The sequence below is a fragment of the Leopardus geoffroyi genome, chromosome X, assembly GCF_018350155.1.
Source record: "Leopardus geoffroyi isolate Oge1 chromosome X, O.geoffroyi_Oge1_pat1.0, whole genome shotgun sequence".
NCBI lineage: Eukaryota > Metazoa > Chordata > Mammalia > Carnivora > Felidae > Leopardus > Leopardus geoffroyi.
Window position 1 is genome coordinate 102877098 of NC_059343.1, and position 27346 is coordinate 102904443.

General features: G+C 44.3%; 1 protein-coding gene across 3 annotated transcripts in view; it reads right to left on the reverse strand.

The window, feature by feature from the left end:
* Positions 1-27346, reverse strand: part of TENM1 (teneurin transmembrane protein 1) — a 783454-nt gene that overhangs the window by 18068 nt on the left and 738040 nt on the right. For all 3 annotated transcript variants that reach the window (XM_045472379.1, XM_045472378.1, XM_045472380.1), the window contains 3 exons: positions 25539-26049; positions 12494-12666; positions 11169-11404 (listed from right to left, as the gene is read on the reverse strand). In XM_045472379.1, coding sequence (XP_045328335.1) covers positions 11169-11404; positions 12494-12666; positions 25539-26049 — 920 coding nt within the window. The remainder of the gene's footprint in view (positions 1-11168; positions 11405-12493; positions 12667-25538; positions 26050-27346) is intronic.

Sequence of the window (27346 nt, forward strand, 5' to 3'; positions counted from 1 at the left end):
AAAAATGCACGTACACACAAACAGGAATGTTTTACACGAAATCTCGAGAGGGGCTCTGAAACCCAGTCGTGAAGCCTCTACAAGTCTCAAGAGTCCAATTTTCAAATCTCAGTTCAGAATGAGATTTTTAAAAATTTTTTTACTTAAAAATTTTTATTTTCATTCTTTGAGATATAATTGACATACAACATTAGTTTCAGGCGTACAGCACAACGACTCAGTATTTGTACATATTGAGAAGTGATCACCAGAATAAGTCTCATCAGCATTCATCTCCACACAGTTACACATTTTTTTGTCTTGTGATGCGAACTTTTCAGATCTACTCTCTGAGCCGCTTTCAAATGTATGACACAGTCCTATTAACTGTAGTCACCATGTTGTGCGTTACATCCCCAGGACTTATCTATTTTATAACTGGAAGTTTATACTTTTGATCACCTTCACCCATTTCCCTTCCTGTCCCCCACCCCCTGTCCCACAACCGCCAATTTATTCTCTGTATCTGAGTTCGGGTGTTTTTAGGATTCCACGTGGAAGTCGGATCCAAAGACAGTTTTTATCTTAGTGGCCAGGTAACTGTGAAAGGGAGGAGAATATGCCACCCAAAACGTGCCACTTTGGCACGCGTATCATTTTGAGCTGACGTCAGTGAAGACCCAGCAGGTTTAAGAAAAACTTTGATCCCTTCCTTAACTACCTAAAAGAATTCAGTTAGATAGGAGGCCTGGTTCAGGAAGAGAGCTATTACCCGAGATTACTTTTTATCGGAATGACCTATCTGTATGGCAGGACCATACAGATGTAATTACTAGACATCTGCTCTTATTCTCCTCCTCATCCTGTGAATTACCCTCCTCCCCGCCCTGGAGCCCCAGGCACCCTCTCTCATTTCTTAGTTCAGGATGGTCTAGAAGCCTCATATTGCTTGTCTTTGAGCCTCTTGTGTTTTTGTGGGGTTTCCATAAGTGCAAAATTAAATTGGTTTTCCTCTTATTAATCTGTCTCACGTGAATTTTATTAGACCAACCAAAGTATCTAGAAAGGAAGAAGGGAACAATTTCCCGCCCCTACAACTGCAAAGCCAACCTTCGCATTTCTAAGTCCTGTGTTCCCTTGCTCACTTTGGTTTTCAAAATAATTTCCTCAAACCCCACGCTCCATCATAAAAGTGGTATTTTTTTTCATTGCAGAAACACTGGAAAATATAGAAATAGAAAAAGAAAGTAATTACCTGTCATCTCACCCTCTAATGCTAATCACTGCTAATACTTTGCTACATTCCATCCATCTCACTTTCTTGCATAATCTGTGTATATACTGAAAAATACAACTAAGGTTGTACTGGAAAGTTCTATGTCCTACTTTTTTAGCTAATGTTTTATTATGAGCATTCCTCATATTATTAAATATTGTTAAAATGTGAATTTTAACAGTTGCCTAGTGTCTTCTTACATGATAATTATTTATCCTTTTTCCTATTGTTAGAAATTAGAGTTTTTACTTTTTGTTATTCTTTCATATTTAATATTTTGTTGAACATTTTTGTAAATAAGTATTTACTTAGTACAGAATTCAATAGGTGTGAAATGAGAACATATTAAAGACTCGTAATGCGGGGTGCCTGGTTGGCTCAGTCAGTTAAGTGTCTGACTTCAGCTCAGGTCATGATCTCGCAGTTCACGAGTTCAAGTCCCGCATGGGGCCCTGTGCTGACAGCTCAGCCTGGAGCCTGCTTCGGATTCTGTCTCCCTCTCTCTCTCTGCTTCTCTCCCACTCGCACTCTGTCTCTCTCTCTCAAAAATAAACAAACATTAAAAAAAGTTAAAAAAAAATTTGCTAAGTAGTGAGGTTGAGTCTTTTTTTAATTTTTTTGGCCACATGTATGTCTTCTATGAATTGTCTATTCATGACGTTTGTCCTTTTACTACTGGGGTGTGGCATTTTGCTTTAAAACGTCTCTTTTGGTTCAGTTTCTTCATCAGTCATCTGGGGCTAATGATATTTGCCTTTAATTTTGAGCTTCTGCAAACAAACAAACAAACAAACAAAATTAGGACCTAGCAAATGTTCCACGCCATGAATTCTATCCAGAAGACTAGAGATGAGATCCCTAAATTATTTGAAAGGAAGTGCTGTTGGTCTCAGGGGTGGGTTTAATTCACGGAATAGAGCCACACACAGGTGGGGAATCAGGACTCTTTAAACCATCTGTAGCCAATGTGTGCAGCGCTGTAGTGCATAAATATACAGTAACCTGCTGTTATTCCTTAAAAGGTGATAGTGAAGCACATATTTTCTGTCTTTTGGTACGCAGGGCTTGGAAGCCTATACGTAACCAGGTGTTCTTTCTTCAACTACCTTTCCTGTGGTTTTATAGCCACATATCTCCAACTGTAATACCGCTCATTTACAATAGCTGTAAAATATCCGTGTACTCCCAGAGACGGTTGTAACTGTTACAATTTATGTTATAATGATAGTTAAAGAGGCAAAGTAACAAGTGATTTCCAGTTCAACTAAATTTGTGGTTTTATTTGTCTGATAGAGTAAGTTCACTACTCAAGAACACATTTCTTAATAAAGTCGTTACCGTTACACAGGCAAGGATCACTGGTAAGTGGTACAAAGCAGACGAAGACGGCCCAATGTTCTTTCTCTGCCTGTCAATACGTCGGCAACCATGCTTCTCTTTTTCCGGATAATGTACTCTGATATTCAGATGCTGCCAGAAAACTAGTTTCAAAGAGGTTTGGAAAGTGTGATATTGTGATTTGTAAGAAATATATATTTGGTGTTCCACCCAGTTCCCAGCACAAAGCTCCTAAAACCTTTGGAATCTCCTATGGTAAGAGTGATAAAGCTGCCTTTTGTTATGTTAACGAAGTGACATTTGGAGGGCCCTCTGGTAACCTACGAATGGGGACTGGTTGCCTGGGAAACCAACAGGGTGATTAGAGGGTTGGTGCTTCTAGTACCTCCCTCCAAACCTCTGGAGAACGAGGGAGTGATTGGAGGTTGAATCAGTTGCCAATAGCCAATGATTTAATCAATCTTTCCTAAGTAATGAAGTCTCCATAAAAACGCAAAGGAGGGGCGCCTGGGTGGCTCAGTCGGTAGAGCATCTGACTCTTGATTTCGGTTCAGGTCATGATCCCAGGGTCATGGGATCGAGCCCCATGTCAGGCTCTGTGCTGAGCGTGGAGCCTGCTTAAGATTCTCTTTCCCTCTGCCCCTCTCCTGCTCATGCTTGCTCTTTCTCCCCACCCCCCACTCCCCCCCCCCAACCCCCCGAAAACAAACAAACCCAAAGAATAGGTCGGCCAGCTCCTGGGCTGGTGAACAAGTGTAGAAGCTGGGAGAGTGGCGCATCTGGAGGGCACAGAAGCTCCACACCCTTCCCCATACCCTGCCCTCTGCATCAGTTCCATCTGGCTCTTCCTGAGTTCTACCCATTATAACAAACTGGTGATCTAGTAAGTAAAATATTTCTAAGTCCTGTGAGCTGCTGTAGCAAATTAATCAAACCCAAGGAAAGGGTTGTGGGAACCTCTGGTTTATAGCCAGTCCGTCAGAAGCACTGGTAACAACTTAGACTTGGGACCGACTGGCATCTAAGTAGTGGGCAGGGGGCAGTTTTGTAGGACTGAACCCTTAACCCGTGGAGTCTGATGCTATCTCTTGGTAGATAGTGTCAGAATTAAATTGACTTGTAGGACAGTCAGCTGGTGTCCCAAGAATTGCTTGTTGGTGTGGGTTAACTCCACCTCCCACATTGGAATTGAGTCCAGGAACCCAAAAGAGAAGGTAGTGTAAAATTCAGCTAGAGGTGAAAGTGGATGAAGTTGAATAGAAGATGCCACAGAGTCCCCCCGAGTCTCCTGTGGAAACTAAGTGTGAGGAGGCTGGGAAGGAGTATGCTTTTCCGGGTGGGCTCTCCCACCCTCATCATGGAGAGCTTATATGCTCCGGCCATTTTGGCAGGAATCCAAACTTAGGCTGATTGCCAATGACTGCTGGGGTCTTGAGCAAAGTTGGGAAAGCTCCATGTTCATACAAACACTAGTTTGCCTGAAAGACAATAATCGCCTTTGACCTAAGTGTGGAGCATCCATCTTTATTTCCATGGGAAATAAATAATAAAATAATAGATAATAAATAATACAGAAAATAATAAATAATACAAAAATTCTGCATGGGATAAGAATTTGCCACCACAAATTATGCCTCCTTGGCATATTTTAGGCTGATTATTTTTAAGAAGCAGACACAGGAGAAGCTCTTAAAAAAACTGTGAAGTTGACCATTTGCATTTTTAAGGGGAATTTCCATTTGGAAGGGTGTCTCCCTGTATCAGAAAGTGGGGAATGACTAAATCTCTAGAAACTCTTAGCAATGGAGAAGGTGAGGATTTAAAATTACATAAACTACACCCTTGTTTAGTGTTGTTTTCCTGGTAACCTCCCATAACTGACTCCTCACCTCCAATATCTTTTGTCTAGCTGGAGGTGTTACTTAAGGCATTGGCTTCAGCGAACTGGGGATCTACTCAGTTTTCCTGGGTCTCTCATGTACACAGGAGGTATACATGTTATTAAACTTAGGTCTGTGTTTTCTCCTCTTCATCTGTTTTTATACCCGTTTAAGTATTACACCAGCCAAAGAACTTAGAAGAGTGTAAGGAGGTTGTTTTTCTCCCCAACATACTCTTCCTCTAGTCTACACCAATTCTTGGGTTGGAAAAGAGAGGGCAAAGAAAGGGTTGAAACTTGGTAATCGCCCCAAGTTAAAAGGGAGGTCTTCTTCGACAGGTTGTGCATTGAACGGGACCTCTGAGTTTGGCAACTGATGAGCTGAAAGCTGGACTTGGTCAACATTTTTCATAGGGGAAGAAGTATCTATGCTTTAGTTCATCCTCTGGTTGCCCTCAGATTTCCTTCCGCTTTGCTAAGGAGAAATAAGGAGAAGGGCTTGCTTTTTGTTCCTAGTTGGACCAGAAAGGAAAGAGGGAAGCCAGTGGCCCAGGGAGCCATGGGTTGTGATTCCTGCAGAGATCAAAGTGCTTGAAAGGGTGGGTACAGGCTCCAAAGAAAGGTGTCCTTTGCCTGCACTCAGAGCCTTTCTTGCTCCTTCCTAGGAATTTATGTTTTAAGGGCTTAAGAGAAAGTCTTTTCAACCCTTCTGATTCAAGACTCATTCAATTAGCAGGATAAAGATATATGAAGTTGATGTATAGGTAGCTTGTTGATATTTCACTGTTTGGGGCCTACAAAAAGGGCAATTTGCTATGGTTCAGTTGAATATATTCTATATATATCCTATATATACACAGAATACATGTATATAAAACACATACAAAAAATGTGTTGAACTCAGGTAAGCTATGATTATGGCAATTGATTTCCTTTCTTCTACAGGGAAGAAAAGGCTGAATTTCCTGTTGTCTAGCATTTCAGCTCACAATGCGCCTGAATTAATCTGTTAATCTTTGCTGGAAAAGTCGGAAGGTGAATAACGGACACAGGCCAAGCAATCACATCACGGTTTGGGAGATGCCCTGCATTTAATTTCTATGAATTTATGAGAATGGATAGAAAAGTCACAGATTTTAAATTAGTACATGCTACCCTGCACTCACTGGTTTTAAGGTAATTAGTACTTGATTTTTAGAAATCAATCAGGACAATGCTACAGATTTTATTTGTTATTGACAACTGCTAGGCTGACAATCAAAACCATACTTAGGCTTGCTTTTAATTCACAGATTTGCTTATAAATGAACAGGGCCTGTATTTCGTGTTAGCATCAGCTGCTACTATTCCACCTGGAGTTTCCTTTTATCTCTTTTCTTGTTTTTACTCACAAGATACTCTCCTTACCTCGCCAGCCCACAAAATCTTAGTGCTAGTAGCAATCTTGGGACATGGGCTATTGAGTTGACCTGCCTGGGTTCAAATCCTGGTATTGCCACTTACTAGTTATGTGTGACCTCTCTGTGCCTGTTTCTTAATCTGTAAAATGGGAATGATAATAATAGAAACCACCTGATAAAGTGTCATGCGTACTAAGTGAATTAATATATAGCAATACACATAGTAAGACCTCAGTGAATGTTAGCTGCTGTAATTATGACCAATTGTGATAATGCCACTCTTGATGGAGATTGCACAGCCCATATCGCTCCTTTCATAGATGGGAAAAGGGGTGCAATATTATGGGCATACCACTTGTTCCTCAAAATCTTACTCATTCCGCTCACCTGACTTCTGCCATATCATTTAACTTAGATGCTTTTTGCATTATATTAATTTGCTCTCGTTTAAATGCTCTCCTGTTGGGGAATTCATTTGTGTAACCATACGACAGACAATGGAAATTTTTCATACCAAATCATTAATGCTTATATGCATGCGGAATAATACGTGAAATACTTTCTTTCGAGTTCTCTTAGTGGGGTTGACTTAAGATTAACAAATGTAGTAGCTTCTGTGCTTGGAGGGCCCCAAGAATCCCCTGGCCCCAAAAAACCCAACTCGGCCCGGTTGCCTGGATGCCCAAAAGTTCCTGTCTCCAGGTGACTCCTTAGGGGTAGACGCACTGTTACTTGGGACTGAGAACGACAGATATATTTTGAAAATAGATTAACCTATCTGCAAGTAGGCTCCTTATCTAAATTTTCACAAAACGAATCCCTCCAGCAAGCCCGGGGAGAAGGAAGTTAAAATAGCGTGAAGCAAATGTGAACTCCAACTCTGAGCAGCCTGTAGCCGAGTGCCCTGTCAGCAAAGGCATTTTCTGAGAAGGGAGGGAGATGCTGGAACCTTCTTGGCTGCCTCCCAAATTCCCCATCATTTGTCAGCCTGGGACCCTGTGTTGCATCTGGGCTTGTTCCCCGTTTCAGAGCTCAGATCATGTATGAACGGTCACATGTTGCATTTAAAAAACAATCTACCGGTGCTCAGTTATCTTTGAGTGGAGAGGGGACAAAAATCAATTGCGAGGGTTTTAGATAAGTCTTTGCTTCATTTTGCTTGTAAACACATAATCATCTTACTTGATTTTATGACTTTGGTTTGAAGTGCTCAGCTTCCTGGACTTTTGTTTTGTTTTGTTTTTTTTCCTTTTCATAAAGGAGGGTGTAGTGCTGGGGTTTTGCTGTAACCTCACATCTCAGTCTGCGAAATCTTGTAAAGAGCTCTGGGATCCAGTGCTGGGATAAGTCTCCTATGACGGGATTAGTATCCGTGCGTGTGGCGAGGTGCAATCTGGGTGAAGTTCCCAGACTGGTTCGCTGTGGGTGAATGTCCAATTCTTTTACAACTGCTTCCATCGTTATCTGCACTCTAATGTCTCCATTGTCCAGGGAAATGTATTTATGGGGACAGGCTGATGCAACAGATAAGATACATGGACTGGATGTAAAAGTACTTTGCAAGGAAGGTGATTCAAACACAATTCGGGTTGGGGTAGGGAATGGATTTTTGAAATAAAGGAAATTTCCGGATGTTAATGTGAGTTATTTCACTTAATGGAGTTGGCACAGGACATCCCAGAAGTTACAAATCCCTCGCCTGGCCAGGGTGAGCAGGATATCACGTTTCCCGACAGCCTGCCTTGCTCGCCTTGAGGTGACTTTGTATGAAAAAAAAAAATGCCATCAATCATTAGAGAAGATCAACTCTTGTTGCTTTATCTCTAAGAGAAGTCTATTCTTGTCTGTTTTTCTTTGAGCTAGAAGGTCTAGGCTGGATGTGACAGGTAGCTTTTTGGAATGTCCATCATCTTCCCAAAGGGGTCTTTAAATGAACCTGTCATTTTGTGCCCAAACAAGTAGTGTTTTAGGACCTGCTGCCCAAGCACATTTAAAAATGACAACCACACCTTTGTGTGGTTTTTCAAAGAGGAGTCCTATTCCCCACAGTACAGCAGGAGTTTCTATGTTGTACGACTATCTGAACCTGGTATTCTGTCTCAAGAGCTCTGGTACCCCCAACTTGCCCTCGTTGTGGACTGGCTGCTCCACCTGGAGAAGTAAATGATTCAGTCTAGATGAATGGGTAAAGAAGATGAGGTATATTCCTACAATGGAATATTACTTGGTGATCAAAAAGAATGAAATCTTGCCATTCACAACAGCATGGATGGAACTGGAGGGTATTATGCTAAGTGAAATAAGTCAGTCCGAGAAAGACAGATATCATGATTTCACTCATATATGGAACTTGAGAAACACAACAGATGAACACAGGGGAAGGGAAGGAAAATAAGATAAAAACAGAGAGAGGGAAGCAAATCACAAGGGACTCTAATGACACAGAACAAACTGAGGGTTGCCGGTGGGGAGTGGGCGGGATGGAGGGCACTTGTTGGGATGAGCACTGGGTGTCATGTGTAGGTGATGAGTCACCGGGTCCTACTCCTGAAACCAATACTACACTGCATGTTAATTCACTTGAATTTAAATAAATAAATAAATGAATAAATACATAAATAAAATGATTCCCTCTAGGCCTTGAGGTCCTTGAGGGCATCGGAAAAGCTTGTTCTGTACATGTATGCTTACAAATGGGACCCTGCATATCTGGCCCGGGAAGAGAGAACGTTCCATCTCGTGCCATCTGCTTGCTCCTTGAAAAGTGACCGGAAGTGAAGGGGTACCATCTCTGAAATAATAAACTCAGCAGGGGAAGAGAGCTTGCCTCGTCAAAATTGGATTCGCACCTATGTTAAGGGAGCATATACATTCCGTTAAATCAGATTTGCCTCATCTGGGGAAACCGAGGCAGCGGTATAAACAAAAATGCGTAAGGGTGGGGAGAGAAGGTAAGAATTAGCCAGTTAAGCAGCTTCCCTTCCCTTGCCTCTTCCACGCTCCTCCTGCCTGGAGGCCAGCCAGCTGTCCTGTACCACCCACACTCGCCAGTACATTAGAGTCGATTATTTGTCTCTTTTTGTCAGCATTGAAATGAGGAGTCAGGCCCTGCCAAGGTGGCTCCACTGAGTGGGGCAATGATTTATAGATTAATTATTTTAAGGAACAAGGCAGCACAGCATGATGAAGTGGAAAGAGTGGTGCGCTAGGCGAAGACCCACATTTTAGTGCTGGCTCTGATCCTTAATAGCTGTTTGACTTTGGGCAAATCACTTAACCTCTCTGGGCCTTAGTCTCCTTATCTGTAAGTTGGGAATAACAACAATTGACGGTGGTGGCGATCCAATAAAATCCTGGCTCCGAAAGCATTTTGTTAACTCTAGGGCACGAAACACATGTAAAGGATTGCTGTTATGTTTCTAGGGACATGCACGGTGACACCACTCAGCTGCTGAGGGGCTCCACTGTGTCACAGGACCTCAGGAAGTACCCTAGAAGTCACACAGAAGAGAAAGTCCTGAATCTGTTGCCCTTATAAGCAGTTCCACAAATCTGCTCAACTGTACGACAGGAAGGGAAATGGGTCAATTATAAATCGTGTTAACTAAATAATACTTCACTCCTTAACACTAAAGGGCCCCCAAAGGCCCCAAATGTTTTATGAGCATTAACTTTTCAACATTAAGAACAATTTGGGATATGAGGTGTAAGTTACAGTTTATAGTCTCTCCATTGTCTGTGCATATGGAGGGGAGAAAATGGCGGGTTATCCTAGACAGTGGAAAACCCCAAAGTCACATAGTATAGGATGGGGTTTCCTGACGAACGGGAAAACCCATAGTACCTGATATGGTTCATAATGTTTTCTTGAGGCTGTAAACCAGGGGAGGCACTCAGAGATCATTTATGTGATACAATTATTCTGCGGGGAGTCCATGAGGTTGATAAGCCATACGTACATAGTTCTTACTTTTCTTGAGCATGATACTTTCATTTCACAGGCGAAGAAAATTAAGGCATGTCTTAAGCCAGGTCATCTAACTTCCCCATCTACGGCTCTGCCCAGGAGATCTCGTTTCTAGAATTCTGACTGAAACCCTCACTGCCTCCCACACAGAGAGGGGTGGACTCTTTGGACTGGTTTTACCTCTCAATTCAGGGGCATGTCAGCAGTAAATGTCCTGTTGGAGACTGGTGGTAGAATCAAAACAGACAATTGACTTGTGCCTGTAGACAGCTGTAGTGGCATTACAAAATCACTGAAGTCTGTGCCTGTGTGTCACCAACAGAACTGCCCGAAAAAGTGAGTGCTGGATTGTTTTGTCCACGTCACTCCTTTGGACTGGTTTGACCGCTTCTTACTGGAATTGGGTGGTTGTTGGGCGTTGCATTTCCACAGCCTAAAGGTTACCACATTTTCACCGGGAGCGAATTTGTACTGTGAGTGAAGAAAGCGCGAGCTTCCCGGGTATCGAGGCACTCAAGGCAGGCCCGGCCTCAATTGTGACTGATTGTTTCCCTCAGGCTGGCAGTTGCTCTGGGGCTGATATTGAATGTTACTATATTGGGAAAGTTGGTCACATCATCCTAACACGAAGAAGGGACAGGCAGACAGTGCTGTGGTGCTCGGAGGCTTTGCGTGTGGCAGAAAGGCAGGTTTGACAGAGATCTCTGGTTAACTGCGGGGAACTGTGCCTGGTAAGGACGTGAAAACCCTGAAACCTTTCATGTCCTCCGGACAGCTGTCTCTGAGCACCACCGGACACATCTGGGCGCTAGTCCTTTACCCCTCTGGCCCTTCATAGTGTATTCATGGCAATAGTATCACTCACCGATTCCTCCTTTGCACCTGCCTTTGCCCAGATGTTGCCTGCTGTCTCATGTCCTTGTGTGGGTGCCTGCCGGGTCCTTCCACGTAAAGTATAAACTACCGCCGGAGCAGGGAGCCGGGTCAAGTGTAGTGAGCCTGATGACCATCTCCCCAGCACGCTGGGAGGGATTCTGGAGGGCCTCCCTACTAAACCCATTTCTCCACCCAGACTTTCTTGGTGGCTGAAATTGCTACTATCAGAGCACTTCAGCTGGCTAATGACAAAGAATGCTCCTATTAGAGTGTTCATTTAAGGACACTGAACCATTATCAGCCATTAGCACCCTCTCTCGAATTAGTGTATCCTATACGTTAGTCAGTCACCCAGAAAAGCTTTGTTGCGATGGGACTTCAGATCAGGGCGGCTGTGTGGTTTTCCAACCTAAACCGCCAGTTGCGGATCTTGCATCGGGTCCCAAGCCTTACCCTCAGTCTCCTTTCAAACGCCGAAACGTTGCCTTTGTTTTGCTCCTTGCGCTGCCGCCACTCGATGAGGTTTGCATTGTGCTCTCCGGGCAGGGAGATGTTGCATTTGCCCAGGGTGGGGTTGACCGCCCCGGCCAAGATGTGCGGCTCCGAGCTGAGGCTGATCTCCATCCCGCTGGCGAAGGTGACGCGCAGAGAGCCGTCCGGACTCACACGATAGGTGCTCTGGGTATTTTCTGTAGACAGAGGAGCAAAGGAGGAAGAAGGGGACAAAGGGAAGCACGGCAGGCAGAGAAGAGACCAGCGGAGCCTCAGGAGGCAAGTCTGGGGCGGGGTGAGCAGAGGGGCCGCTACGGGCCCAACTGCCTTCTGGGCTAGCCAACCCCTCTGACAGGCCGACGCGCTCTCTGTCCGTCTGGGTCTCGTTATTTTCATAGCTGGGGTACCTTGTTTCTCGGATCAAAGATTCCTAATACTGCAGGCTGTGTTTGGCTTTCTCTTTTTCAGTTTTAAAGAATTCCCTCACAGAATCCATCTGGGACCTGGCGGGTTGGCCTCCTCAGTTTGACACGCTGGGAGCTAGAAGGAGAAGACGAAGTTCAACTCTGCCTCCTTACTGCCTGGGGACACCCGCTGACCTAGCGACACGGTAACACTGACAGAGGTTGCTACCACTGGTCCTTTCAGAGTGAACCTGAACTCTGGACACTTGGGCGTCTGGGCCCATAACCTAACAACGGAATCAGTCCTTCATGGCTGGACAGAGAGAAAACAAGACATTCCCGCCAAATGCAACCCTCCCTCCCTCCCTCCCTTCCGTTTTCTTCTGTTTTCTTCCCTCCCTCTCCCTACTTCTCCCCTTCTGCCCCTTCTCCCCTCCCTCCCTCCAGGCTTCCTTTCCTTTTTCTTCCATTCTTACTTTTCTCTCTGACTAGAATGAGATTTTAATTCTCTCGTTTCACTTACATTCTTGCCTCACGTCAGCATTGATCTAGAATGCTAATCTCAGCTGGGGCACAGACTTCATTTCTTTAATATAACCCAATCAGAGCCCGAAAGAGCTTTACAAACAGCTGGGTGTTGGGAAATAACCTGAAGGAGGAGCAGATTTGGCAGGGATTTAACCTCACAGCTCCCACAGAGATGTGGCCCAATGTGGCAACGTGAACTTTGTGAAAGGTGTGGTTTCGTTTGGGTTTTAGCCTCTGTAGCTGGAAAATAGGGAGGAGAAGCCATCTCCTAGCCAGGAGCGAATTCTATTTATTAATGGCGTGCAGAGGTTTGAAGGCAGAAGTTAAGATAGGCGAAGTGGGAAGTATCCTTACCTTGTTTTAAAATATATATGGTACTAGTTGCTGTCAGGTTGGTTGACATGAGGACATTTTCACGGTTGGAAGTATCTAGTTCCACTTTTGTCAGCTTCTCCAGGTCGCTGTGGAAGCTGCTGACCTCTCCAGTGGGAAACGTCGCATTGGTCAGATGTCCCTCGGGGTCATACCTGAGGAATGTAACCGATCCCGACTTTGAAGCCTCTTGGCAGTGATAACAGGCCTTTGCAAATAAAAATCACTTGGCAGCTAATACAGTTTAACTTTGAGTGATAACAAGTATTATTAACCTTGTTCAATAAGAAGAAAAAGGTCAGAGAGATGATTAATCAAACGAAGGTATTTCTTGCAGCTTCTGAATTCTTGATGACTTCCTTGAGCTGTGCTGTTTTACAGAAAAAATATATCTGGTAATGAATCACCAGGGTGGAAAACTGATTTATGAATCATGTCCTGCTGTGTGTAATGTTGCAGGGAGGCCTCCGTTTGCAATTTGGGTCGATCCCATTAGATGTGATGGATAACAGACACCAGCAGAGGGTGCTGTTGGCAAAGGAAAAAAGGGCAAGAACCGCCCCAATGTCTGGAAGGGCAATAAACTGATTTTGCATTGTGATAGGAAAATTATATTTGCCGTTTAAGTTGCCAAATTTGAAATGAATGAATCATTCTTTCAACAAAATGAACAAGCACGGAGGATAATGGAAACATGTTCATCAAAACATTCTGGAGCCCCCTGATCCCAGTGTCACTTAATTTTTTTTTTTTTTTAATCTTTTTAGAGTATAGTACATAATGCGTTGTAATTTGCCTATATGAGTAAGAGACAAAAAAATAATTACCTGGGATAATGGGCAATAACATATATCTGGAAATATAGTCTAGTGAGTTTACTTTTTTTAAAAAAAAGTAGGAATGATTGGCAATCTCACTGTCCTCCAAATGGAAACTGCTTCCCTGAAGGCTTTTGATGTGGAGCTGTTCTTTTATTGCCAATAGAACCATGAAAAATAAACACTTCATTAAAAGTAAAGGCATGCACTTGGAAACCCATTACTGTTTTCTTTTCAAGTTGCAAATTACAAAATATTTAAGCACTTTTATTTGCTTTTAATATGTTAAACAATTATATTCTTTTTACCCAAAGTGAGCAGGGTACAGCCTGGACACGATGGCGAAGTCTGGTTTCACTCTTTCCTCCCCCGACAATTATGCAAAATGGCACAGTGATTTAGTGTTAGTTCACTAGGTTTTAAAGAACTCAGCCTGGAGAGTTGCTCAAATGTTAAAACCTACACCAGCCTTTGGTAGGCTTGGGAGAGGGGGCTGGACCTTATCTTATCAGACGGAACTGAACTTGGGGCTATACACAGTGCCACCCCAAGCTCGGTGCAACGTGTATGCGTGCATGCGCACGCGCACACACACATGCTAATGGTTTAGACAGTCATGTATGCATATAAAAACAATCAGATAGGTCATTTGACGTCACAGACATGCCAAGCCCAATCGTTTAATTGGATGCATCCTTTGTTTAAGTGCATTTTAGTCCAAATGGTCATTGGTGTGTTGCTACTATGCAGCTAAGGCCTCATTATCAAGCAAAGGCCGAAGGGTACTGCTTGTGCCTGGGGTTGACGGCAGAATCCTGGGCCCGGCTCAGCCTGTTTGCCCATGGTCTGCTCTGGGGCTCTGTGGCTGCAAATCCCAGGCCCCTGATGAGAAAGAGGCATGGAAGGGCTTGAGTGCCCAGCACGGTCTCAACCTGTCTGCCTGGTCTTCTTTCCAGGATAGGAAAACAACGTCTACCTTTAATCATCCCAGGGTGCCAAGCTGCTTTTTCCCTGCGGCAAAGTGTTTCCAAGTAGCAGAGAGAAGGAAGCTGCCTTCCTCACAAGGGAGACTGGGGCCCCATAGCCGGGATTATGCAGGCAGCTCCTCTCTGTTTCACATCCATTGACAGCAACTCTGCCTCATTGGATTACCCTTCCTGATTTCTAAGTGGTTTCCTCAAATCATGGCAAGGTCACTCATGGTCATTCCCCCAGGAAATCTGACTTAAGATGCTATGCATGCAAGTTCCCAACAGGCTTTCCAGCTTGGGGCAATTTCCTTCTTTCTCAGTCACACGGCCTCTTGTTTTAAAGCAAGATTTCATCTAAAGGGGAGGGCAGTGGATGTGTCCACTCCTCAGGGCAAGACGACAACATCAGATGCCATCCGAGCCATCCATGAGCAGAGGTACAAGTGCCAAAAATTCCAACGAGACTTAGCAGTGGCCAGTGGATAAGTCTGGTTTCCTAAACCCTTCTCCTCCAGACACCTTTTAAGCTCAGTCACTGGTGCTCTTTGTCTGAGATTATGCATTTAAAAGCTTATTCCCAAGAGCACAGCCATGTTCCTACATATTCTGTTCCCATCCCCACTCTCCAAATTGACAGGAGGACATTTGGAGAGGAAAGATAAATAGTGCTGGATAAGACTGTAATTACCTGGAAAGATCTAGCTGGGAGGTGGCTGCCTGATCCTTTTCTGGTGAAAGAAACAATGGTGTTGGGGATCAGGTAGAATTTTCCATAGCCCTTCCCAGTTGCTGGGTAGTTCGAAAGTTATATTGCCTGATTTCCTTTCCATGGCTGGACATGCATCCTTCTTGAAAATGCATATTTGACTTTAAGTCTATCATAAACAAAGCACTGTACCTGGAGGGCGTAATGCTAAGTGAAATATGTCAGACAAAGACAAATAGTGTATGATCTCACTTACGTGTAGAATCTAAAACAAAAAAGAAACCGCACATACCAAACTCAGAAAATATCAGATTTGTGGTTACCAGAGGTGGGGTGGGTGGGGGAATCGAAGAAAGGTAGTCAAAAGGCACAAACTGCCAGTTAGAAGGTAAATAAATACTGGGGATGTAATGCACAACATGACGACTATAGCTCCCACTGATGTATGGTATATAGGAAAGCTGCTAAGAGAGCAGATCGTAAAAGTTCTCATCAGAAGGAAAAAACTGTTTCTCTCTCTCTCTCTCTCTTTATGAGATGATGGATGTTAACTAAACTCGTTTTGGTAATCATTTCTCAATATTAGAAGTCAAGTAATTAGGCTGTACACCTTAAGCTTCTACAGTGCTGTGTGTCAATTATATCTCAATAAAAATGAAGGAAGAAATACCCCCCAAATAGCCCTGAAGCACTTTATCCAACACACTGACATACCCCAGTTCTGCCAGTCAGTCCCAGCAATCACATTTGGTGGTATCTTCCACGTGATGTCTCTGTCATTTGTATGGTCCTAGGTCTGAACATATAGCCCACCTCTCTTCCGTGGGGTCACTTCCCAAGGAAGAGTGACAGGCGGAAGTACTCATCAGTGCATAATTCCCACAACTTTGGAAAGATTGCTCAAAAGTGGATAAGAAATAAAGGGAGCCTTTGATATCCTATGGCTTACTTGAGGTTTTTCTCTCCGTCACAGGGGAATGCATGTTTCCAGACTGAATGTCAAAGATACAAGTTTAATCAAAACCTCTTATGTTGTGTGTTTCCCTTTGGTGCCTGCATCCTTTGGTGCAGAGTACAAGCCAATATGCTGCAACCCATCCCCTCAGGCCACAACATGGTAGCAAGCCCCTCCTTCTCGTGGCTCAGAGTAGCACTCGCTTAACGAGGCCTGCGAATGCTGGCTGGTGAATTGTGTGATCAGGTGATGACTGTAGTCTTCGTAGTCATCAGAAGCGGGTCTAGTAAGAGGAGATTTGCCATCAGATCGTCCCTTCCTGTCGCGATTTTACAGAATTCCACTATTGAGGGTCTCGCAGGACACCAATCAGTGAAGAATTGAGTATAACTCCTGTTCTGCTCAGCACCTTGATACACCATGTGCACCTGGATGTGTGTGTGTGTGTGTGTGTGTGTGTGTGTGTGTGTGCATGCGCATGCCCCCATTGGAGCAAAGAAGACATTTGTAAAGGAAGTTCAGAATTCATTCTGGTCCTGGGGGCGCATATAGTTTCGTTGGGGTAGGGTGATATTTACACATTATGAAAAATATATTTGGTCTGATATTTTCTCATAAGGGATAGCCTGCCCTGTTCCCTTGAGGATAATTTAAGCCAGAGCTAAACCATGCAGCGTAAAAACTAGAAGCTCCTCCACTTTGCTTTGAAGAAAATATTAAAGATTATAGAAGGAAATTCATTACTTATATTTTAAAGGAAAACAGACCCTTTTCCCTTTCTTATGCCAGAAACCTAACCAACCTAATATAAGCATTCTGTGGAAAATGCTGGAGTCCCCTTCCTCACCAATAACTTCATTTGGCTTCTTTTGATTCGGCTCCAAGTCCATAATGCCCTTCTATCTCCACTTGTCCTTTATTCAATAAGTATCAGTCTTGTGTGAGGTACCAGAGGTACAGTGCGGAATGAAATTCAAAGCCTAGCGGGGCAGATAAGACATTCACACAAATCACTCTAATGCCAGAATATTGCCATGTGCTTCTGTAAACAAGCTATAGAAGCTCAGAGGAGGTAGAAGTCTTTCCAGCTGGGCTGAACAGAAAAGGAAGAGAAGGAGATGGTATTTAAATTCTAGAAGGTAGGTAACGCTCAACTCTTGGTAGGTAGAGATGGGAGTGGAGAGGAAGGCATTCCAAAGAGAGGTGATGGTATGCAGAAAAGCATGCAGGTGGCTGGGATGTCCTTTAAAAGAACTGGGTTGGGGCACCTGGGTGGCTCAGTCAGTTAAGCGTCTGACTTCAGCTCAGGTCACGATCTTGTGGTTCGTGGGTTCGAGCCCTGCCTCGGGCTCTGTACTGACATCGTGAAGCTGGCTTGGGATTCTCTCCTTCCCTCTCTCTCTCTGCCCCATCCTGCTCTTTCGTTCAAAATAAACTTAAAAAAAAAAAAAAAAAAAAAGGACTGGCTTGCTGGGGCACAAGGTTCCTCTAGGAGGGTAGTGGGAGATAAGGTTGAGAGGCATGTTGGAACCAGAGCAGAGGGGAACTGGGGTACCAGGCTCTGAAGGAAAGCAGGTAGTCAGTAGAGAGTGGAGAGGCATAGAAGCCTTTTAGGGAGAGAAGAGTGTGATGAAAGCAGTACTTTGGTGGCAGCAGATCTTAGAAGGGGATATGTGGAGCAGGAAGGCATGTTGGAAGGCTGCAGCCTTCGTCTGTGTAGGAAGATGGTGGCCTCTTGCCTTTATTCAGTGTACTGTGATGGCCCATCATTGGGATTTGTCTTCCTCACTAGTTTGTAAGCTCCTATCCACAGAGGGAGGGCACCCCTGTCTCATTCGTGCCTGTTTTCTCTGGCACAGAGTAGATTCTCGCTACATCTACTTGTTGAGTGAGTGAAATAAAATGCTACCAGTGGAAACAGAAGGGATGGGTGGATACAAGGGCCAATGTGCTTACAGAAGAGACAGAGCCAGCTACGGTGGTACCGGGAGGCCAGGCTCTGCCTATGTAGATGTCCTATGCGCTCAGCTAATCCTTCCTACCAGCCTCTGGAATCTTTCGTACTGGCCTACTGGAGGCCGGTAGCCTCTCTTCCTTCTTCTGTTCACTCCCTGTCGCTCTTGCAGTTGTCCCCAGCGTGACCCACGACAGTTCTGTCTGCTCATTCTTGATCCTGATTATCAAGGGCATAAAGCACATACATGGAGAGGTGACTGAGCAAAGGTGTTGAGAGTCTCTGTCTCAGGAGACCTGAAGGGACGGTTGACAATTCTCTGTTCTTGTTTAACTGAAATCCTTCGCCTGCCTGGAGACAGGGGGCTGGACCACGTGGTGCTTTAGTTCCCTCTCTACTCTGAGACTCTAGAAAACACTGGAAACATTTTGATGTGTTTAGACTGATTATTCATTTACATAACCAGTTCTCCATGGGAATCACATCCTATGCCCAGGCAGGTATATCCCCCAGAGGCATGGCTTGTTTGCTTTGCCCCTCCCCTCTACTTCTAATCTTACCAGGGAGGAGGGAGAATCCCTCATTAGCCACCTTCCATAAAATCGAGCATTTATAAAATAGCCTAGAAGGCACTGAGAGCTATTATGAGGGCCTTCCAATTTGTCAGTGGATGGCTTTTTTTTGGGGGTGGCAGGGGGTTGTGCTAACAAGGGCCGGAAAGAGAGAGAATACAGTAGACCAGGGATCAAGAAATCATGTAAAGTCACAGTCTCGAGTGGACGGCTCTCACATGGTCAAGGGCCTGAGGAACTATCTGCTCAGCCTGGACCAGCAGCAGTGACACACTGAAGCTTTGGCCTCAGTCTGGGACCTTCCCAGTTTAGTATAGTAGAAGCCTCTGCCAGGGAAATGCTTGGGAAACAAGCAAGGGCATCCTGGCCGCTCTTGCAGGCTCCTGGACAAAGAAGACTTGCCTGCTGTGTGTTTGCTGGGCCCCTCCCGTGGGCCCCCGCTGTGGCAGGGTCATTGCAATTAGGAACCCGCCAGCCCCCTCAGGCCAGAATTGCCTCCTTTGGTCGGTATTCCTGCTTTGACAGTCACCTCTCCGTGAGCCATTTGTCTGTGGTCAGCTTTCCCCGTGACATTCAGGACGCGTAGGGGCAGTCAAGCATCCAGTACTAATACTTGGGGTGTGCAATTTTGAGCCTGGTCCGAGTCAAACGGAATTATGAAAATCAATGAACTATTTAAACAACATCACATTACCTAATACAAGCCCACATACTACCACTGCACAAGATGCATTTTAAAATCCCATTTGGATGACCCACTGTTCAGGGTCATCCGTGTCATTTCTTCTCCCCATCGCCACAGATAATCAGAAGCTGGATGGATTGCTGGCTTAGCTACCTGGACGCGGCAGTCCTCCATCCTGCCAAATTTTGCTTCTGTTTCTGCTTCTCTGTCTCTCCTCTCAGAGCAGAATTTCCATTTCCACCTTGGCAAACAGTCTGTCCCCTCTGGCCACGGAAGGCAGCCTCCTCACCTCGGAGAAACACTCGAGTTTTGTCAGGAGGGCCTGGCAGCAGCGGCCCAGCCATACTCTAGTGACCTCGGCAGGGCTCTGACCCTGGACTAGAATAGTGGCTCCAATTCTGGGTTCCCCAGCTTCAGAAGGACAGAGAAAAACTCGAAGGAGTGTTCAGGACTGGCTTAACGCCGTGGAGGATAAAAGTGACAGAAGTCAGACTCTGTATAGAGAAGACCGTAAGAAGAATCAGTTACGTCATGCAGGGTGGGAAACTGCTCATGCTTTTCTGTGCGGGTAAGAAGGGACAGGGGCAGTGTCACATTGGGCACTGCCGTTCGGCACCAGAATGGACTGCTTCAGGAGGAAGATGGGCTTTCTCTCCACAGATGCTTTTCAGTTAGGAGGGTTTCAGCATAATCCTGGCTGGAGTTAAGGTGAGAGGAGGAAGAAGTGGGTATTTAGCCCCCTTTCTCTCTCATGGTGCTATCACACTCCTCATTCCCTGCTCCTGGAGGGAAAGTCTAGCTCCTCAGACTTCCCATGTCACTCTTAACCATCCCAGCTCCTCCTCTTTTTTCTGGAAGGCAGTGAGGGTAGTAGTGGAAAGAACACTGAACTGGATGCTCAAAGACCTGACTCAAGGCTCAGCCGGTGAGCAACTGTGAAGAGGTGAGTGTGTCCCTATCTGGGCCTCAGTTTCCTCATTTGCAAAGCATTTGAAAACATTTTTTTAAAGTTTTTATTTCTTTTGAGAGAGAGAGAGAGAGAGAGAGAGAGAGAGAGAGAGTGAACAGGGGAGGGGCAGAGAGAGGGGGAGAGAGAATTCGAAGCAGGCTCTGTTCTGTCAGCGCAGAGCCCAACATGGGGCTCGGAGTCACCACCCGTGAGATCGTGACCTGAGCCGAAATCAAGAGTTGGATGCTTCACCGACTGAGCCATGCAAGGGCCCCTAAAATAACTTCTAATGTCACTTTGTGGCTGTAAAACTCCATAATTACCCCCATGTGAATGCCTGCATTTCTCACCTCTTAGAGGCTCAACATTGATTATTTGGCAACAGCGATGTTGATACCTTTCACTCACTGCCAGTCAAGTCCTGGTAACAGGCCTGGGCTCCACGCACCGTATCTTGCTTGCCACACGGTGCCTGCATCAACGTGCTGCCAGTGGGAACCAGGCGCACGACCTGATCTGACCACAATATTCTATTCTCTATCTGGCATTGTCAGCTTTTCCCCTCTCTATTGGATCATTTTCATCGGTATACAAACATACTGTTACGTTGCTCATTAAGAACAAAACTCCTTCAGCCTACCCCATTCTCCCTACCCCTGCTCCAATTTCTCTGCTCCTCTTTACAGCAAAGCTTCTCAGAAGAGTTCTTTTCTTCTTACACGCATCACATAATTTATTGCAACCATATCAATGTCATCCTTTACCCTTGAAATCAAATCCAAAAAAAAGAAAAGTTACCACAGATCCATAAATGGTGCCAATAGCTTTGATCCAAAGGTTAAGTAACCTGGTATTCCCTTCGAAGCTTCCCCCGAACACAGTTTGAAGAATATATCTTTTTCAGTTTTTAATAATTTTACTTTTTTTCATCATGGTAAGTATACTCTTTATATCCCCGTACTATATCCCCCCTCTTCTCTGGTAACTACCAGTTTGTTCTGTATAGTTAAGGGTCTGTTTCTTGATTTGTCTTTCTCTCTCTTTTTCCTTTGCTTTCCTTTGTTTCTTAAATTCCATCTAGGAATGACATCATATGGTAGTTGTCCTTCTCTGACTTATTTTGCTTACATCATACTCTCTAGCTCCACCCATGTTGTTGTAAATGGCAAGATTTCATTCTTTTTTATGGCTGAGTAATATTCCATTGTATACACCTACCGCATCTTCTTGACCCTTTCAGCCATCGATAGACACTTGGGCTGTTTCCATATCTTGGGTATTGTAAACAATGCTGCTATAAACATAAGGATGCATATATCCTTTTGAATTAGTGTTTCTGTATTCTTTGGGTAAATGTTCAGGAGTATTATTCCTGGATTATAGGGTAGTTCTATTTTTAATTTTTTTTTTTTTTGAGGAACCTCCATACTGTTTCCCACAATGGTTGCACTCCTAAGAAATCTTTACTCATTGTCTCCAATCTCCTTCCTCTCAGCCACTATCATCTTCTTCTTCTTCTTGAGATATAATTCACATACCATAAAAGCCACCATTTTAAAGCTATACAATTTATGGGCACCTGGGTGGGTCTGTCGGTTAAGCATCCGACTTTTGATTTCAGCTCAGGTCATGATCTCACATTGGTGAGTTCGAGCCCCGCATCAGGCTCTGTGCTGACAGCCTGCTTGGGATTCTTTCTCTCCCTCTCTCTCTGCCCCTCTCCTGCTCGCACATGCACTCTCTCTTTCTCAAGAAATAAACTTTAACATATATAATTCAGTGGCTTCCAGTGCATTCACAATGTGTGCAATCATCACTACCACTTCTAGAACATTCCATCACCCCCGAAATAAACCCCATCCTCTTTATCAGCCAATTCCCATTCCCTTTCTCAGACCCAGGCAACCACCAATCACTTTCGGCCTGTATGAATTTGCCGTTTGTGGACACTTCATACAATATTTGTCCTTTGTGACTGGCTTCTTTCAGTTAGCATAATGTATTTGAGGTTTATCCATGTTGTAACATATGTCAGAACTTCATTCCTTTTTATGGATGAATAACATTCCATGGTATGGATGTACCCTATTTTGTTTGTGTGCTCGTGTCCTGATGGACAACGGTTCTTCACACTTCTTGGCTATTATGAGTAACACTGCTGTGAACATGTGTATATCCATTCTCTCTGAAACCAGCTCTGCTCAGGCTTTTGTCCCCCATGGTGCCACGGCACCTGCCCTTCTCAAGGTGAACAATGACCTCTACAGTGCTAGATTGAATGGTCGATTCTCAGTCCTTATCTTACTTGACTTATCCAGAGTATCTAACACAGCTGATCACTCTTTCCTGTTTTACTTGGCTCCCAGGACATCCTACTCTCCTGCTTTTCCTGCTACTTCACTGGGCTGTCCTTCTTGGTCGCTTGCCGGTTTCTCTTCATATTCTCTGCTCTAAACGTTGGTGTGCTCCAGGTCTAGTCATCATCTTTTCTTCTTATCCCACCCATCTCATGGCTTGAATACACTCTAACCACTGGTGGGTACCAAATGTGGATCTCCAAATTTGAAATCTCCAGCCTCTCCCCTCAATTCTAGATGCATATAGCCAATTGTCTACTTGATATTTTCAACTTGGATGTCTAAGGAAACTGATTATATCCCAAACTGAACTCCTGATCTCCTGCCCAGCATAATGTATTCCTTGCACACTCTTCCTCGTGTTGATAAATAGTCCAACATCCAGTTGCGCAGGCCAAAACCTTTGGAGTTCTCTCTAACCCTCTTTCTCTTCACTCCACATCCAATCTATCAGTAAGTCCTGCTAAATCTACCGTTAAGATATACTTAGCATTTTACCACGTATTGCTGCCTTCAGTCCCTGGTCTAAGTTGTCATCTTTTGCCTGGAGTATCGCAGACCCCTCCTCTCTCCACCACCGGGCTCCCCTGTTTCCACCAGACGGTCTGATGGATTCAATACAGACTGATTCTTTACAAATTAAGTCACATTACATCATTCCTTTACTTCTCCCTCTCCAGTGGTTCTACATCTCACTTCAGAATAAAAGTCAAAGTCTTTACAGAGTACTACATAAAGTAGGCCTGGCCACTTCACTGATTTTATCTCCCCACTATTCTTACTCAATTCCAGTCACACTGGCTGCAGGGCCTTTGCACTTGCTATTCTCTCTGCCTGGAATGTTCTCTCTCTTCCCTCCTCCTAGATATCTATATGGCTTACTCCTTTATGTCCTACAGGGACTTACTGAAATGTCACCTTCTTAGTGAGGCCTTGTCTGACCACGCAGCCCAAAATAAAAACCCCTTCAGCCCCGCTCTCTTGATCTCCCTTACCCCGCTTTAGTTTTCCACAGGACTTTATCACCATCTGAACTTCTGTACATTTTATTGTCTCCCTCCAGCGTAATGTAAGCCCTACAAAGGTAGAGATTTTTAAAAAAAACATTTAAGTAGGCTCCATGCCCAATGTGGGGTCAAACTCACAATCCTGAGTTCAAGAGTTGCGTGCTCTATGGACTGAGCCAGCCAGGTGCCCCGAAGGTAGGAATTTTTATCTATTTTGTTCACAGCTGTATCCCCAGCCCCAGGGGGATAGAGTACTTGATACTGACTGGCACTGATTAGGTGCTCCATAAATATTTGTTGAATAAACTGGTTACTTTTGGTTTTTCTCCCCTCTAGCTTTATCGAGGTATAATTGACAAAGAAATTGTATATATGTAAAGTGTACAATGTGATGAATCGATGACTCAGTGAATGAATGGTTGAGCTGTTATTTTGAAAAACAGTTAATACTTCAGCCATTTCTTGTTGCTTGACCGAAGTCAACCATTAGCTTTCGAAACAGTTGTTTAATTTCAGGTGCGGTGGGATGTTGCATGAACTTTTGAAAAAGACATTCTCATTAGAAACTTTATCTCTCTTCAGGGTAGTGTATTTACAAATTTGGGCTCTTAAGACAGACTGTTGGGAGTTTGAATCCTGGACATCTGTGTGAACCAGGACAAGTTAACCGTTCTGTGCCTCAGTTTCCTCATCCATAAAATAGGCACACCAGGAGCACCTATCCCATGTTGTTATTCTGGGGATCAAGTAAAATGATGTACGGAAATCACCTAGCCTACTACTTGGCACATAGTAGACGTTCAGTGAACAGGGGCTCTTATGACTCTTATTAAGATGTAAGAGAAATTTTTCAAAAAATAGAGTAAGACTTGCAACAGCAACAACTAAACACGTATTTCTAAGCGAAACTAAAACAGCTGTCCAGCTTTTTTGTATAAGTGGCATTTCTTTGGGAAACGATCCAAAATGTGAAGGCCAATTGTTTTGTCCCTTTCCTCTGGAGGCTTGCAGGAGATTGGACAAAGCCCCTTCACGATGCCTGCCTCCTCACAGAACAGTCACACCGGGAACCCCTCATACTTAACATTTCCACTTCTCACGCTTTTCGACTTTAATGCCATTGCGGACTCTGGGTTCAGATTCCATAGATGATCTTCACTCAGTGCACTGCTTAAAAATTCAGCAATTCCCTTTTGTGGAAAAGATGCTTGCCAAGGGCTGGCAGACTAGCTTTCTAAGTGAGTTGACCTGCAAACAAGGTTGTCGGTGCTTGAAAAGGCAAGGACAATGGTCTCCTTCCGTGTCGTGACACCTCCTAGAAGCTTGCTGTCAGACACACCCTGTGCTAATTCCCAGTTAAACAAAGCCATCCCAGGCCCAGTCTGTGAACGCTGCAACATGCCAGATTCTCTGACTCGTGCAGGGAAACCGAGGAAGCCCAGACCTGTACAGGGGTGTCTGGCTCCACATTTCAAAGAAGCAGGCAATGGAGTGCAGCCACTCCTGTTCAGCGTTTGCCCTACATATTTCACACTTGCTTTCCAGGGTCTAGTTCTTATATTCTGACTTCTATTACCTCCCACAGCAGCTTATACTGACTTGGGCTTGGCTGGGCTGGGCACACGTTCATTTATTCGTTCATGAAACCCCACAGGGATCAATAAACACTAGTGAAGCCACACTGCTTCTTTGTTGCTTTCGAACTATTTTCTTAGTTTTGTTATTTAAATGAAATTCTACCTTGTTTTCCCAGCTATGCTGTAAATTTCTTGAGTACATGGACTTCTATCTCATTCCTGTCTCCTGCCGTGCCACACCTGCTTCTTCATTCAATCTATGTTTTTACTATTATGCTCTGCAAAACTGCTCTGGAGAAATGGGTTTGAACCCTAGGAGTTAGGTAAAATTTTCTCCGCGACTTTTGATTTTTTTTTATTGTGGTTCTTACGAGAAAATAGCATGCAACCCCCGGCAATTACTAAGCCATTTCCCCACTATAATACCATTTCAAATAAAAGCTTAACAAAGCCTACGCTGAGAATGAGAAACTTACTCGTAAACGGTCGTCCATCCATTTTCATTACTTTTGGTGGCTAGAAGCCCCGTGTTTCCAGGATAGGTCATCACGGCCAGATTATAGCCTTGGGCTGACACTCTTTTCAGGACTCCATTGCTGCTTATGGTCAGCCAGTACACCTGCCCACCGGGCACCACAAGCCAAAGGGGGATCCCACCTGCGTCACGGCGAATGTGCACAGAATTGCCGTTGCTGCTGGTAACTGCACCTAAGTCACCTTCGGCATTGTAGGTGAAATTATATACATAGTCCCTTGTTATCAAGTTCAAGGTGTGCAGGTGGGTTCCATTGACAGTGAACTGGTAGAGCTCCTGGTCAGCAGGTGAAGCAATCTCATAAAGGTTCATGTCGTTCAGGTGGGCCTGGTTCCTGCTAATGGTACGAATTCGAACATTCCCAAGGTCTGCGACATAAAGGGTACCGTCGGGTGACACTGCTAAGGAGGAAGGGGCTTTCATCTTTGCATCTTTGGCATAGCCGCCATCACCTGTAAGAGAGAGACCGTGGTTTTAATAATCGTCATCGCAAGCATTTCTAAGAACACAGCCATAAAGAGAAATCTCTGTGCATCAGTAGTCATTTTAAAGGGAACAACCAGTGAACCAACACTCTCTGCATGCCCCTCCCTTGACAAATTTGAAACTTCCTCAGAATTCTTGAGTCAGTACCAGTGAAGACGAACAGTAAGATGCGATTATCTCAGTCAACACCAGTTTTGTGACATCCTCTACGCTGCCGTTCAGTATCGTATCGCAAGATGCGAAAAAACAGCGGATAATGGGAGCCACACGAAATCTGGCTGGAAGTCCAGGCAATTCATGCGTGTCAGTGCTTGTGGACCTGCCTCAGGACTTTGCAATTCTACTGTGCCTAGAGGACCCTTCTTTGGCTCATGCCCATGGTCACATTGTCAAAGTACACTAAGTCTGTAAGTGCAGCAATTATTCAGAACATCAAATTTGATAACTGGAATAAACATCAGATTTGCCCTGAATGAAAAATATAAGTTAGCAAAATAACTATAAAACTAATTGTCCAGGAAAACATTGGAAATATTGATCCAAAGTCGTTACTGACCAAGTTGCTCACTCTTGATTCCTTTGGCCCAAGGAAAGGCAAAGGTTAAGAGAATGATTCGGGCCTGGGTGAGCAGTTTAACAGGACTACAGGTAGCATGGAGGGATCGCCACATCCCAGCAATAAATGTATCGGTTGACATTTAGAGGACTGTTTGCTATCTGGAATATCTGCTCCATGTTTGGGGGAAAAGGCTCTTTTTTAAATATATTTCAGTTGGAAGTAAAGGGCACTACGGGTTAGGGAGAAAGGTTTGTTTTTTGGTTTGTTTGTTTTAAGCGATCAAAGTAGCAGAGTGATGTCCGGAGAAACATCCACTGTGGGAGTTTATTTTGCCCCTATGTCCTCCAAACAGCTTGTTCTAGCCTCTTTGGGTTTCAAATAGCAAACACGGTTAATTTGGAAACCAGTCACTTAGGGGAAGTGAGTTTCGCCTTGGGTAAATCAGTAAATGCAGGTTTTACCTACTTTCCTTTTCTCCAAAGTACAAACAGTGTTATGATCTTACATTCATATAGTGATCTTAACTTAACCGTATCAAGATTTTGTTAACACTAGTTTATCCTCAAGCCAGCAAGGTGATAAAACCGAGACAAGTGACCTCTTTAACAGATGAGGTAAGCGAGTCCCCAAGAGGTTTTGGGTCTTGCCCAGCATCACTTGGTCGGCTGGTTGCAGACCAACGACCAGACACTAGGCTTCGTAAC